At 63.9% G+C, this 15420-nt stretch overlaps 1 protein-coding gene across 4 annotated transcripts in view; it reads right to left on the minus strand.

Moving 5' to 3' along the window:
- Positions 1-15356, minus strand: part of SH2B3 (SH2B adaptor protein 3) — a 34190-nt gene extending 18834 nt beyond the window's left edge. For all 4 annotated transcript variants that reach the window (XM_045845263.1, XM_045845253.1, XM_045845244.1 and 1 more), the window contains exons 1-2: positions 14995-15356; positions 3735-4502 (exon numbers count right to left, since the gene is read on the minus strand). In XM_045845263.1, the coding sequence (XP_045701219.1) occupies positions 3735-4475 (741 nt within the window). In that variant the 5' untranslated portion in view covers positions 4476-4502; positions 14995-15356. The remainder of the gene's footprint in view (positions 1-3734; positions 4503-14994) is intronic.
- Positions 15357-15420: the final 64 nt, after the last annotated feature.

A 15420-nucleotide genomic window follows, 5' to 3' on the forward strand; every position in this document is an offset into this window, starting at 1 on the left:
CTGAGACCATCTCAGACAGCCCGGAGGCCTGGGAAGACGGGGAAACTGAGGCCCAGAAGAGCCAAGGGCTGGCCCAAAGGCGGTGGTCAGCTGGTTTGCTCCACATGGACCCCCAGCGCCTGGGAGTCCCTGCCCCAAGGCCAGCCGCCGCCCTTCGGCCCAGTGGCCGCCTCTGTCACCCTCCCCGCCGCCGGCCCCCCACGGCTCCCTGGGCAGAGCTCGGGCAGGGCCAGGCGCTTCTGTAAGAGGAACCAGGAATCTGGACGTCCGTGTGAGCTCTCTCCACTTTGTGTTTTTGAACACTGGCAACCAATCTGACTTTCTTATTTTTTCTTTCAGCTGTCGGGCAGGGTGGCGCCTCACAGGCCTGGCCGGGCTGGCTCCCTGCACCCTCCGACGCAAGCTGGGGGTCGGGAGCGGGGCCTCTTGGGGCAGGGGGATCGGAGGGGAGGCGGGCGCCACAGGGAGAGTGGCCACCGGAGGGTCTTCTAGGAGCGGCGTGGTGCCACACTCTGCCGGGCCGCCCCGAGGCCAGGAGTGCCGGGCCACCCCCGCACCTGTCTCAGCCCCTCTGGGCCCCACCCAGCCCAGCCCCAGCCCTTGGCCCACCCCGTCCCTCCCTGCCCCCGGCCACCCCAGCCCCGGCTGTCTGGCTGTCCCTCAGACTCCTGGGCTGGGACTCTCTCACCAGCTCAGGGCGCCCGGAGAACAGGAGCCTGGACGGGACCCAGAGCAACCCTGGAGAGAGACCTGCGCTCGCAGCCCCAGGGTCGTCGCCTTAGCGCCCGCAGCGCCCACACGGAGCCTCCCCTTCAGTCAGGCGCTCAGCAGATGCGCCGCCCGGCCACCACATGAGCCGCACGATGCGGGCGCTGTGAATGGGCCCCTTGTACGGAGGAGGAAACTGAGGCTCAGAAGACCGGGGTCGCTGGCCTAAGGCCCCCAGGCCGGGGAAGAACGAGCTCATTATCCCCGCTCGGCCCGCCGACTCCTGACACCTGGTTCGCCCAGACGGTTGTTTGCAGCAGCAGCTTCTGCAGTGGAGCTGCGTGGGGGTGGGGGTGGGGGTGGGGGTGGGGGTGGGGAGGCGTGCTTGGCCGCTGGTCGCCTCTCCGGCCGTCATGGACCCCGACAGCGACGAGAAGCCCGAGTTTCTGTCTGTGCTTGTCTTTCCCCGACAGCCCCCCGCTGTGTCTGGAGCGAAATGCAAACCCCGGACGGGAGCCTCTGCCCCCACACAGTCCCCATCTTCCCTCTGCGCCCCCCACCTCCCCACCCCCCACACACACCGGCCCCGTGTGTCATTCTTTCTTCAAAACACGCGAAACCCTCTCCCATCTCGGGGCTCTGCCGCTGCTGCTCCCTCCGCCTGGGACGCCCCGAGGGTCTGGCTTAGCTCGGGGTGAAGCTCTCAGTCCAAAGTCACCTTCTCAGGACTCACCACGAAACCTCGGTGACTACCGTGCAGTTGGCCCAAGGACAGGCACGCGGGCCGAGGGGGCCGGCAGGCCCAGAGCGCTCAGATGGACACTGGCCTTGCGGGGTGGCGGGGAGGGGAGCGGCACCTCCTCACACAGCGCTGCAGCGTGGGGAAGCGAGACCCGCACCTCCCACCGCACAGGGAAGCGGATTCCAGGCGGACCCTCGCCCAAAACGGGGGCGCCCAGGCCTCAGAGCTTCCGGGCGGAAAGCGAGAACGAGCCTCATGACCCAGGCGGGCCACGGTCTCGTCGACGGGACATGGGAAGCACGAACCACGAGGGGCCGCCGCTGGTAAATGGGGCCCCGTCAAAATAAGGCCTTCCGCCCGCCCCGCGAGGAGGCTCCGCTCCCAAGGCGCAGAAAGGGAGCCCACGTGCGGAGCCGGAGGTGGGACTTACCGTGCAAAGCAAGTGCGTCCGGAACACACAACCACCCTCACGGACCGGTGAGGAGGTGGAACACGCAACAAAGCCCACGCGCGTTGCGCGAGAGTCCGTCCTAATGTCCCACAGACGTTTGGGAAGGTGCCTGACCTCCCGAGCTGTCAGGGAAATGCAAACTAAAGGCGCGGCGAGACCCGGAGCCCGCCCCCCGGAAGGGCTGGACTGAAAACCCACGCACGCAGTCGCGCGGCCACTTCGGGAAAGTCTAGACGTTTCTTACGAAGTTAGCCCCGCCCTCCCCGCGTGGGCCTGCAGGCCCGCTCCGCGGCCCGACCCCGGAGAAGTGGCAGCGCCTGTCCCCCAGGGCCTCCGGGCACCGCTCGCGGCGGCCTGGTTCGGCGGAGCCCCACGGTGGGAACGGCCCGCCGCCCGCCGGCGGTGAGTGGGTGAACGCACCATAAACTCACGGTGCGCCCACAGCGCAGCCCTGCCCGGCGGCGAAGAGAAACGGCCTGCCCACACACGCGGGAACGCGCAGGACCCCCAGAACCCGGGGCCGGGCAAAAGCAGCCGCACAGAAAAAGCCACGCGCCACGTGACTGCACGTACATGAGGCTCAAGGGCAGAGAGGCCTGTCGTCCGTGGGGTGGCACCCAGTGTCAGTGGGGGTCACTGGTGAAGGGAGCCACACACAACTCGCGTGCACACACACTCACGGAGCTTCAGGCGCACGCCCCACACTCGGGTGTGTGCACCCGACGCCGCAGTGAAGTCAGAGGGACGGTCTCGTCACACGAGAGGACGCGTCGACAACACCCCACCCCACTCACGGTTCGGGCCCCGAGGTTCCCGCTGGGCTGCCCGCGGCTCTGCCTCTGGAACACGGCACGCACTTGTAACTCCTCCACACGAGTGCACACGCCGGCCTCCTCCCGCAGCCCCGCCCCACCCGGTCCCCGGTCCCTAGCACGCGCCTGGGACGCCGCGGCAGGCGCTCAATAAGGACCTGCTGAACAGATGAACGTGTAACTGTCTCCCGGCCCAGCCTGCGCGCCCTCAGGGCTGGACCGCGTGTGCTCGGCTCACCCCCTAGAGCACAGAATTGGGCCACGGAGAGAGGCATTAACGGAATTAACGGTCTCACCGACCCGACACACCTGGGTCGGGGTGGAACAGGTGTGTGGAGCAGCGGCCCTTCAGTCTCACTACGCAGCTGGGATGGAATTAGTTGCAACAGGGAAAGACCAAACTGTTAAAACTGGAAGGAGAATAAGCCATCCACAACACCTGGGGGCGTGAGTGTGCACGGGCGAAGGAATGCCACGGCGGTTCCGCGCCCTGGAAAACAGCCTCCTGCATGGCGAGGTCAGTCTGGGTCAGGGTTTCCCAGCACCTCGGCCTCACCAACCTGCCATGGCCCAGGTGACTCAGGGTGTCCCTGGAGAGTCTACAGAATCCCCGACGGGCGCGCCTCAACACTGGGGAGGTCGCCACAAACAAGAAAAAGAAAGACAGGACCCGTCACAGCCACACGACTAGATCCAATCCCAGAGCAGAAACGGGACCTTGGGGAAAACTGGCAAAATCCAGAGTGACCGCCAAGTTCAGTTAATAGTAGTGACCAGGGTGGGCGCCTGTGGCGAACACACAGTGTAGCTGCATCAGGCGAAGCTGGGCGCCGTGGGCAGGGGAACTCGGCACTGTCTCAGCGACTTTTCCGTGCATCAGAGGGTTGTCAAAGAGAACGTTCGGCTTTGGAAAGGTACACTTCCCTCTGGGCACTTGGCGGCCGCCTGCTGGAAGTCCGAGGTCCCACCCCGTCTGCTACCGCCCGCGCCCGCGCCGAGCGCAGGCCGCCGCGGTGCTTACCTTGGGCGGGTCGAAGAGCTCCAGCACGCGGTCCGCGCCGCCCTCCGGGGCTCGGGCGCGCCGCAGGGCCAGCCGCCCGCGCTGCCAGCGCGGCCCGCTGTCCATGGAGGCCTCGTCGGCCAGGCTGTAGCGCAGTGTCGCCTCCTTGAGGGCCTCGGGCGGCGGTTCCCGGGCCAGGCTCCAGGGCAGGCGCTTCCTGGCCAGGCCGGGTTTGGGCCGGGCCTCCCCCGCGGCTCCGGCCGCCGCCGGCACCTCCCCGGCCGAGCGGCGGCGGATGATGTGGCGGAGGCTGTGGCGCAGGTGCTGGAGGGCACAGGGCGCGGACGGCCGCGGCGGGGCCAGCTCCTCCGAGCTGCGGGCCTTGGGCAGGGCAGGGGCGGCGGGGCCGGGGCCCGCCTCGGCGCGGGGGGCCTCGGCCTTGGCCGGGGGCCCGCGGCCCGCCTCCCGGTAGTCGCGAGCCGGCGGCCCGGGCGCCCGGCCCTGGCGCACCTCGCGGCAGAAGTAGAGCTGGAAGAGGTCGGTGAACTGCAGCGACACGAGCTCGGCGCGCAGCGGCGCGTGCTGCGGGTGCTCGCGCACGAAGAGCCAGTACTGCCGGGCCAGCTCTCGCGCCGTGGCCACCGCGTGCAGCTCGCAGAACTCGCTCCAGCCCCGTGGGGCCGGGGCCGGGGCCGCGTTCGTGGGTGAGGAGGCGGAGGGCGTGGAGGAAGCCGCGGAGGGCTGCAGGGCGGGCCCGTTCATGGCGGAGATCCAGGTGGCGCGGCCGGGCTGAAAAACAGGTGGGAACAGGCAGCAGGGATGAGCGCACAGGTGAGAACCGACCTCTTAAACCCGCCGCCGCCGGGGCCTCGTCATTCACCAAGCCCAGCGCCAGCAATCCAAGACCCCCCGCAACGTGTGCCGGCGGCGGAGATGCAGCGAAACGGGCGCTTCGGCGCCAAGCTGCGGCTACCGTTAGGCGGCACCGCCGTTTCGGAGGGCAGTGTGGCCGGCTCCCAGTTCCGGGCCCAGTCATTCCACTTTTAAGTATTCAAGGGAAATCTCAGGGCAACCCCTTGCTAGACGTTTCCCGACCCAAGATTTAAAAGGGGGGAAAAGGAGGTACAGCTGTTAAGCAAAAATTTAAACTCCCGTGGCTGAAAGTCTTTTTTTAAAAGAAAGGGGTTTATTAGGCCATTGCCAGGCCAAACGACAAAAGGGGAGAAAGAAGAAGCCGTGGACGGCTGGTCCTGGGGCATGGTTAGGGGGGAAGGACCACCGGGGCCTGGTCCTGGAGGTCCCCAGACGTTTTTATACAAGAAGGGTGGGGGCGGGTGGCGGGTGGGTTAAGCCTGGTCTGAAAGGATTTACACCAGCCACAGACAAAGCTGATGCAAACACCCCCCACCACACACACACACACACACACACACACACACACACACTAGAAACTTCGTGTGTAAATTAGGAGCCGAGGCTCCTGGGGCTCGATAATCCCTTGGAAATCCACCCTCAGTGGCCGATCCAAGGAAGCGAGAGCAGACCTTGGCCGTCGCCGGCCCGCAGAGGTGCTACTCCACCCCTCTCGCTCTCAGCCTGTTGCTGTCACTTGGGACACCTCAGACTCTTGTCTTGCCACAGCCCCGTTGCCCTTCAGCCGGAGCCCGTGGCGCACCTGCAGGCTGGGATCTCCTGCAGCAGCGGGGGAGGATGTGGAGACCGGTGCCGCCACCTCGGTGAGATCTCCAGGGGACACCACGAAGCAAACAAAGCAAACCACAGAGCGACGCAGGCGGCGCGGCCCTGCTGACACACGCACAGAACCCCACCGCCGGCGTTCGTGGGCACGCGGATGCGCGTGCGTGGTGGGCGAGGACGGCGTGGCTGGAGCAAACCCACCCGGGGAACCGTGGCGACCTCTGTGGCCGGGGGACCAGGCCTGGGGTGCAGGCGACAAGTAACCCAGGACGACCACGGCGACTCTTCACCAGAAGGTGTGGTTGACAACACAGAGCCCGTCGCTGCGGCTCCCCGCGTCCCGTGGTTTCTGTCTCCTCGCAAGGATTTTCCTGCAGGGTGTGTCCAGCTCTTCCCCAGCCACCTGCCAATCACCCAGTCTCCCTTCCGAAGTCTAAAACCCCTCCAGCCCTTCTCCTTCATCCGGAGCGTCTCAGACGCCCGGGGTGGCCTGTCTCTGGAACTTCTGGTCTATGTGAATGCCCCATGCACAGATATTCAAACTTGACGTTTCTCCTCTTTGAAAACAAAACCCAGAAACACGGAGCCGGGAGGCTGAGTTCAGAGCCCAGCGCCAGCACTTACTAGTTGTGTGACCTTGGGTGAGTTGTTCAGCTTCTCCCTGCCTCAGTGTCCCCGTGTGTACAGTGGGGGCCATGACTGTGCCTGCCGCACTGGAGCATTATGGGGACTGAGTTAATTAATGTAAAGGCCTCGGAGACTAGGAAAAGCACAGTAAGGGTTGGCTGTTTTTATTGTTATCTGAATGTTACAAGGGCCATGTATTGCTGCCAATAAACACAAAGCCACAAATGGAGAGGGACAGACTGCCTAGGCTCAGGGAAGGTGCAAAGGTATTTCCTGCTCAGCCGACCTTTGCCCGCCCGTCGGGGCTGGGGCTGGGGCTCGGGCTCCCCTCTGTTCCGCCCCTCAGGTCCCTCCTCGCGCCCATCTGAGGGGCGGAAGCCCCCCGCCCTCTGCTGTCCGCGGTGCTGAACCCCAGGGCACCACCAGTACTGGCCTCCTTCCAGCTGGGCCCGGCTGCGCTCCAGCCCCCACTGGGGGACACAGAATCATGGCTGCTTATTTGCCTGCCCCCCAAAATATTACTGAGGGCCTACTACGTGCCAGACACTGTGCCAGGCCCTGGGGATGCAGCAGTGCCGGAGACCCAGACAGAAATGCTCCCTCTCCTGAGGCTGCATCTCACTCACGTGCACACACACACACACACACACACACACGGGCTGGGTGGCCCCCGATACCCAACTGGACCTCTTTGAACCCAGGGCTCCTCTCCTGTCAAACAGGGAGCAGTGTGGTATCGGCCTCATATGACAGCTGCAAGGGGTCCTTAAAAAGGGGGCTCGGATGGAGACCTGAGCCCCAAAACTGGGGTTCTGTCACCCCACCATGTCCAGACCATGGTGGTGTCACCGCCGCTGGTCGAAGAAGGACACCCAAGACAGCCCAGGGCTGAGCACCCACACACATTAGGCTCTTTGCGCAGAGTAGGCAGTCAGTAAAAGCTGCCAGACAGAGGGAAGGGCGAGGAGCCACACATGCCCTTGACCGTCACACCGTGAGAACACGCACCCCGTCGCTGAGGGGAAGGCTTGCGCCTGCACGTGGGAGTGTCCTGGGCCCCGGCCAACCCTGCAGCTTGCCTTGACACAGGCGCGGCAGGCGCTGTCCTCTCAGGTTGGGGACTAGAGCGCTCAGATGCCGGACCCAGGCCCCCACTGGCCCCCACCGCCTCTGGGCGGTCACTGCACCGGCATCCTGCAGCCCCGCCTGCCCGCGGCCTGCTCGGGCCTCGCAGGCGAGCAGCCCCCCTGAACTCGCCAACCCGCACAGCGAGACACTGTCGTTCGGCATCTACGACTGTGTGATCGGCGCCTGTCCTCCCACCAAACCGAGCTCCACGAGGCCAGGGGCTCCCCGCTCTGCGGCGGCTCCGGCACCGAGCAGGAGCTCCCGGCACACAGCCGGAGCTCAGCAAGTGCCTGTTGAGTGAACGAGTGCAGGAGTCCGGCTGGATCTGCAGCCTCTCACTCTTCCGGCAGACAATGGGCCAGCCCACCTCCTGTGCACCCTGGGCCTCTGCCCGCCTGCCTGCCCCTTTGCCTGAACACCTGTCCCTGGCCGCCCCTGCGTGTCAGTCTCGAAGTCCGCCTGCGGGGCCAAACCCTAGCAGGAGCCTTCTCGGCACAGCTGTGCCCACTCCGGGCTCCGCCCCTGTGCAGGCGATAGATGGCCCCCTCCTCACCATGGCCCACGTTCCAGCTCCTCCCCAAGAGTGACGTGTCCTGAGCACTCACTGCATCGCACACACTTTTCTGACTGCCCTGGCAAAACAAGGACCCCCCCCCGCCAAGCCTTGTGACAGCATTCAGAGGTAGGGCCGACAACGGCTCCTGTTTTATAGCTGGAGAAACTGAGGCACAGAGAGGTGCCGCAGCTCAGGATGGACGGCAGGAGGTACCCCCGAAATGCCCGTGGGTGCCGAGTGAACCCCACAAAGAAGACTCTTCCCAGTGAGTGTCTGTGGAATGGATGAGTGTGACCCAGGCAGGAGTATAAAGGTCTCATTCAGCTCCTGGTCCCCAGCGCACCAGGTGGTCAGGGAAATAGCCACAGGGTGAAAATAAGGAAACAAAACAGGCGATGCTTGTTCGTGCTGTGTGCCCTGCTCCGCGGCAGACGCATTATTCTCTCATTCCCCGTCGGAGGGGGAGTCCCCGAGTTATGCCCAACTTACAGCTGAGAAAACCGAGGTGCTGGAGGAGTGGCTCTCCCCGGCTCACGGGGCCGGCGAGGGGCAGGGCTGGGATTAGAACCCAGCTCGCTCTCAGTACACATGAGCCCTGCTGCCTACCATTTACCTCCCTCCACCAGGGCTGTGCGGCCAGCGGACTGGGAGGCCCTCCCGTCCCTGCCCGCTCCCCAGGGCCCGGCCACAGCAGGAACTCAGAAATGCCAGCTGTATGAATTAATGAACTCTCGGGGTCCAGATGGGCTGCAAATGGCGCACTCCAGAGCCACGCCGCTGACCCAGGAGGGCCGACAGAAAAGGCAGTGAGTGAGTGGGGGTCTGAGGAACCCGCCGAGACCTCTGCCCCCACCCAGACGACCTCTCTGTGGTGGAACTGCCAACCAAACCTGGGGTCACCTCCTTGCCAGGTGCTGCAGAAGAGGGGCTTCCCCCCGAGCCTCAGTGTCTCCACCTGTGAAATGGGCTGGTGCTCTCTGGGCATCTGCTAGGAGTATTCTAGGGACTGATGTCTGCAGGGTGCTTGGCGCAGGGCTCCAGAAACGCGTGGCCGTGGCCACTTTATTACGATTATTGTTAGGGAGGAGGAGGGCCGGCTCCCGAGGAGCCCAGGCCCGCCAGCCAGGGGAAACCACGGGGAGGGTCTGGCCTGGTGGGCAGGGCGGGGGCATCACGGGAACCGAACAAAAGGCCTTCTCAGGGGAGAGGCGGCTGCTTCGGGCAGGAAATGGCCAGCTGTGGCCCAGAGCAGGGAGGCAGCGGTGCCAGGAGGCTTCTGGCGCTGTGGGCAGCCAGGCCATGGGAAGCCAGTCTCCATCTTGCGCCTCGGCTCAGGTGGCGGCTGTTTATTGAGCACTTACTAGGTGCCAAGCCAGGAGGAGGGGAAGTTGATCAGATCATGCCAACCCTGGGGTCAGGGGCTAAAAAGCTCTGGACAGAAAGCAATGATTAATCACCTGGGGGTTCCCAGGAGCCCCCAGGCTGAGGCGGTGGAGCAGGAGTTGGAGGGACGTTTGGGCACCTCGGTCCCCCGACCGCAGCACCCAGGAACCTGGGCAGCCAGTGGGGCGAACAGCTTTCCACCCAGAGGGGTCTGCACGCCCAGAGGTCCTCCACCTGCTCAGTCTGGCCTCTGGGACAGGGACTCCCCAGCTGTCGGGGAGGGCTCCGGGACTCCCCAGTGCCACAGCAGGGTGAGGATGAGGAGGATGTGATGCCAGAAGATCCTCTCCTGGCGCCCGGCCCCCAAGCCCCCACCGCAAACACAAGGAGATGGAGACAGCTTTCTCTGGCCCGGCTGAGGGGCAGTGTCGGGGCGGGTCCGCCTCCCAGGACCCCGGACTCAGAACCACCGTCAGAACCACCGTGTCCACGGGAGTGCCCGCGGAGGGCGACCTGGTGAGGGCCCCGAAGTCTTAGCCTGCTGTCTGGTGTCCCTCACTGAAGCATTTCCGTCCTAGGGGACCCTCAAGCCTCCGCCCAGTCAGGGAGACGTCAGGCTCTGACACAGCTGGGAGCCCTGGCTCCTGGCGTGGGGCCGTGACCCCTGAGATGGGGCTCTCAGACTTGCCCCCATCCGATCACCCTGGGTAATGCAATCTCGGCAAGCTACCATGTCCCTTTAAACTGTCGGGCCCAGGTGCAGAGAAGGCGCCTACCCACCTGTGGGAATTCTACCTGCCAAGGTTTGGGGAGGATATTTTAAATTGTGGTAAACGGAGTTAAAATGAGCCAAACAGAGCCTCCGCCCTCCCTCAGGTCCCCAGCAGCCCTGCCCCCAGCTCACAGATGTTTGGGCAGGAAGTCTCAAACCTTCAGAGACACCTCTTCTGGGGAGGCCTCCAGGTTTGACTCCAGGCCACAGGGAGCATTTCTGTCTTTCCCACCCACACCACCACCTTCTCCAGGAGCTGAGACCCTCTGCCCAGGGAGGCCCAGAGAGCTGGGGGGACCCCAGCACACACTGCCCGGCCGGTGGCCCACGGCCCTTGCGCACATTCAAGCTCCCCGTGGAGCAGCCCTGGGGAGCAGGGAACAAAGGCTCTGGGGCCCCTGCAGGCTGAGAGGTGGGGTCTGCCCTAGACCCTCGGGCTGCCAGCGGGGCCCTGATGCACTCTCTTGGGTCCCCTCACGCTCAGGGACATTTATCAGACCGGTACAGTCTGCCAGACCGGAAATGCCCTCTGCTTCCTCTGCCCCCGCCCCAGACTGACACCCAGGCCCAGCCGGGCCTGTGGGGGAGGCGGGGACGACAGGGGCCATCCGCCCCCCCCCCCCCACCAAGAATGGGCCGTGCTCTCCAAACCCCACCCTCTCCGTCCCAGCCTGCGACTTTTTCTGGTTAACTGCCCCCGGGCAGAGGAGAGCAGGGTGAGACTGACTTCCACGAGGGGAAGCAGCTCAGCAAGCTCCCCCTCCCCCCACCCAGCGGGGCTGCTTTGGGGCGATTCAGGAGGGCTGCCCTCAAGCCCACCCACTCCTGTGACTCTCCCCACACTCATCACCCTCTCTGGGCCCTCCTGTGACACGACACCACCGGAGTGCCAGCTCTCCAAGGCCAGACTCCCTGCCAAGGGCCCTTTTGTGTCCACCTCCGCCAATCCCATCTCCAGTCCCCCGGGCCCCCAAGGCCGGGCTCCCCCAGCCCCCGCCGTCAGGCGCCCTGTGAGTCAGCTCCCGGTGAGCAGGGCACAAACTTCCTCCCTCCCAGGCCTCCCTGGGGACGCTTGGGGCAGCGGCAGCCTCCCCCTGGCCAGCCAGGGTGGGGGCCCACATCCGGGCTGGCCCCCAGAGGCTCCAGGCCTGGCTCGCAAGGAAGCCTGCAGCCCGGCCCCCCTCGCCGACCCCTGACAGGGTGGCGTGGGAGGAAAAATCCTCCAGCCATCTGCTCAGCTGCCGTGTTTCCGGCCTGGGCGAGCCGGGGACGCCGGCGGGAGGACCTGCTCTCCTGGGGAAGTGCCCTCTGCCCCTGCTGGGAGGAAGGACGCGGGGCTGAGCATCCAGTGGTGGCCGGGGGACCCTGGAGCCCTGACCGAGAGGAGAGCTGGTCACCCAGGCCTCAGGGCCGGAGCAAGCAGTATCCAGCTGTGGCCTTTGGACCCGCCTGGTTCCCAAGGGACCTCAGGCCCCCGGAAGCCAGGGAGCTGGGGTGCAGGGCTCCTGGGTCCAATTAGGCCTGACTCAGCTAGTGACCCCAGCTGAGTCACTTCCCCTGGGCGGCCTGCCCGCCTCAGTTTCCTCGGGGAGGAGGGGCAGCTGGGAACTCGCAACTGGCATTACACCTTTGGACTCCGCGAGGCGGCTTCTCCTGCCTGCCAGATGGAAGCAGCTTCCTGCCCCTCCCAGCCCCAAGCGCTGCACAACCAGGGCCCCCTAGGGACCCTCTCCCAGGGAACCTGGCGATTCAGTGCCAGCCCCTCCCGGGCATTAACAGCAGTCGCCCACGCTGACTGAGCGCTGACTGTGTGTGAGGCTCCGTACCTGCCTCTCCTCAGAACAACCTTGTTGTGAAGTCACCTGTACTCCCATGTCCTAGAGGAGGAGACCTGTTGCTCAGGGGGGTTAAGGGACAAGCCCAAGGTCACAGAGCCCCAGAAATTACCCCCAGCACTCTGCCAGGCTCACACGCTTAGAATATGAGCTCACATACAGGCTCACAGAACCTGGAGAGGCTGGGATTCTCCGCCCTCAATGGGCAGGTGAGGCCCAAGGGCGTCAGGTCACTTGCCCAAGGCCTCACAGCTACAGGCTGGCAGAGCCCATATTTGGCTTCAAAGCCCATGCTGCTGCCAGGGAGAACTGGCAACTTAACAGCAAAGGCCTCTCACTTAAATAATAATAATAATAATAATAATAATAATAATAATAATAACAACTATTATTATTAAGTGCCGGGCCCAGTACTAAGTGCTTTATGCACCCTGTCACTGCCACTCAAAGTGGGCGGGTGCCAGGACAGGCAGTGGGAGGGGCCTCCAGCCCCACCCCTTTCTGCCCAAAGAGAGGTTCCATCCAGGAGGTCCCGGGTGGCACCTTGGGACCCAGACATCCCAGGGGGCCCCCAGGCTGAGCTGCAGCAGGGCTCCCCATCCAGCACCTGCTGGTCTCAGGCAGAGTTTGACTTGTATTAGAAAGTTCTGTCAGCCCTGGCTGGCGTAGCTCAGTGGACTGAGCGCGGGCTGCGACCCAAAGTGTCGCAGGTTCGATTCCCAGTCAGGGCACATGCCTGGGTTGCAGGCCAGGGCCCCCAGCAACCGCACATTGATGTCTCTCTCTCTCCCTCTATCTCCCTCCCTTCCCTCTCTAAAACTAAATAAATAAAATCTTTAAAAAAAGAAAAAAAAAGTTCTGTCAGCCCTGGCTGGTGCAGCTCAGTGGACTGAGCGCCAGCCTGTGAACCGAAGGTGACCAGTTTGATTCCCAGACAGGGCACATGGTTGGGTTGCAGGCCAGGTCCCCAGTTGGGGGCCGGCAAGAGGCAACTGATCGATGTTTCTCTCCCTCTCTTTCTCCCTTCCTTCCCTTCTCTCCAAAAAATAAATAAAATAAAAGTTAAAAAAAATAAAGTTCTCCCTATCAGAGAAAGCTCATGCCCAGCGTCCAGAAGAGCGGGGAGGGGGAGGACCTGATAGGAGAACAAGCAGAGCTCACATCCGGGACAGACAGTATAATAACAATCTCATCATTATCGCCCCTCCTCCTCCTGGTCATGCGTTTGTAAACACTTGGTGAATTCACATATGTGTGGTCCCAAGGACGCTAAGAAGCAGGTACACTCCCATTTGACAGATGAGAAAACCGAGGCTGGTGTGGTTAAGCAAGGTCTCATAGCCAAGGAAGCACCATCTACACAACCTGCCTGAGTCTTCAGAATTCTTCTCCCCAAGACTCAGGGAGCCCGGAGCTGACCATGCAGGAGGTGCCCAAGGTGCCCACTAACAAACACTCCACAGACCGTAGCCAGTAACACTCGTGATGGCAACGGTAACATCGCCACCTCCACCTGTAACTGAACCCCTTCTCTGCCAGGCAGCAGGTGCTTCTCAGACACTGGCTCCTGAAGTCTCTACCACAAACCTGCTGTTACCCCATTTAACATAATGGGAAACTGAGGCTCACCGGTGTCACCACTTGCCCCCACCCTCAGCTGGAAAGGAGGCGGTGAGAGAATTGAATCTAAGCCTCCAGGACACTCCTCTGCCACTGCTGAGCCCCTGAAGGTCCTCAGTCCTGCCCCCTTCCCTGCCTCGGCCTCTGTAGCCCGCAGGGACTCCAACAAGTTCTAGGAATGTTCACCCTTTGGCTCAGAAGGGTTTTCCCTCCCCGAGGGGGGTTGTGGGAAAAGGCTCAGAAAAAGTGTATTAGAAACCCTTCCAGCTTCCCCAACAGGCCCTGGCCTCTCATTCACTGACCCCAGGCCGCCCAGGCGGCCTCTGCCTGCTCTCCCCCTATTAGGGCTGGGTCTCCAGCCCCCACAGGCTCTGAGGAGCCGCCAGAGCTGTTTCCGCTCGCTCTGGCGGCCAGGTCAGTGACGGGAAATCCAGACACGACTCGAGCCCACAGCCCTGGAGACCTATGCGCCCACCGCCCTGGCAGGGGCCCCGTGGCTGGGCTACAAGTGGGAATGCGGAATGGGCTGGCGGCCCCAGCTAAGCCTGGCAGCGGGTGGGTGTCAGGGGATGCTCACCTCCCAGGCAAAGGGGGCGCGGGTCTCAGCCCCTCCTGCCCCCAAAGCTGGACCATGGCCCTGCAGACATTGCATCGCCAGGCCCTTTGCTCTCAAGCCCCTGCCCACACCCCAATTTCACTTCCTCCCCCTAGGTCCGGCCTGGCCAGGCCCCTCCCTGGAGGCCCCCAGCTGCAGGCAGTGACCTCCTCACCTACATCATCGTGGCCCCGGGAATGGGGAAGAGAAACAGGGGAATGAGGAAACTAAAGAGAAAAAGCAGCAGCGGGACAGGCAAACGCAGTTCCTCAAATGCAGTCCCCATCATTCCAAAAGCCCTGGTGGCCGAAGGGAGGGAGGGGTTTCTTCACTGGGCATGGAAGGCCTCTGAAATACCCTCCCAGCCCTGCTGACCTATCAGTCCGATGTCCCGCACCCCACCCCACCCTTCCTTTGGTGGGAGAATTCCCCTGGAGCCCCAGGTCCTAGTTGTGAGGGTCCATGGCCAAAGAGACCTGGCCTCTAGGACCCCCTAAACCTTGTGAACCTCCAAATTCAGTGGCATGGGGGCATCTGACCCGGCTTACCTCCACAATGCAAGGAGTGGGGAGAGGGGCTTCCAAAATCGGGGTGCTACTCTCCTAGCCACATGGCCTGGCCGGGGAGAGGGAGTGAGCCGAGGCTGGAGGGCTCTCCTATTCTCACAGCCTCAGTTGGACCACTTTCACTTTCAAGGTACCTAGCAGTGACCCCCGACCCTTCCTCACCGATCACAAGTTGAGGGGGACTGCTGCCCTCAACGGGTTGGGCTGCTAAAGAGGCGGACTGGCAGTGTTGGCCATACCCTCTCGGTGTCTCCCTCGCCGCCTGGGCTACCCCCATTACATCCCCAGCACGTGTGTGGGTGGGGGTGTCACTGGGAGGGTGTCGCAGGCGCTGAAGAAGGGTCACCCCGGGAACGCCCCCATTCGAGTTAGCTACAGGACAACATTTCAGGCTGTCGTACGAGTGCGCAGACACTGAGCAGAACTGGACACGGGCCTCCTCTTCCCCCATTAAAGCCCTCCCGTCCCCGAGGACGCGAGCGCTTGGGAAGGCGAGCTTACCTGAGAGAGAGGGGGTCCGGGCCCGGCCGGCCCATGGCGTCGCGCGCCCCTGGCCCCACGAAATCCCGAGGGGGCGGGCGGGCCCCCGCCCCGGGCACGTTCCCTCTGCGCGCCGGCTCCTGGCTCTCGGCTCGCTCAAGCCGGGCTCAGGCAGGAAACCCGGGCTCGGAAAATGGCCAGCGTCTCATCATTTCCGCCGCCAGAGCTTGACAGCTGCGGGGGGATGCGCCCCCGGGCCGCCGCCGGGGAAACTTTGCTGCTGCTGCCGCCGTCGCCACCGCGGGCCGCGATAGTCCGGGCGGGCCGCCGGGCGGAGGCGGTGGCCCGAGCCCATGCCGCCCCGCGCCGTTATGTAAAGAGGAACCGGCTGAGAGAGCGCAGCCCGGCGGGGGAGGGCGGCCACGGCAGGGGCGGGGCCTGGGCGGG

This window comes from Phyllostomus hastatus, unplaced genomic scaffold (assembly GCF_019186645.2).
Source record: "Phyllostomus hastatus isolate PE091 unplaced genomic scaffold, TTU_PhHast_1.1 phas_contig_1162, whole genome shotgun sequence".
NCBI lineage: Eukaryota > Metazoa > Chordata > Mammalia > Chiroptera > Phyllostomidae > Phyllostomus > Phyllostomus hastatus.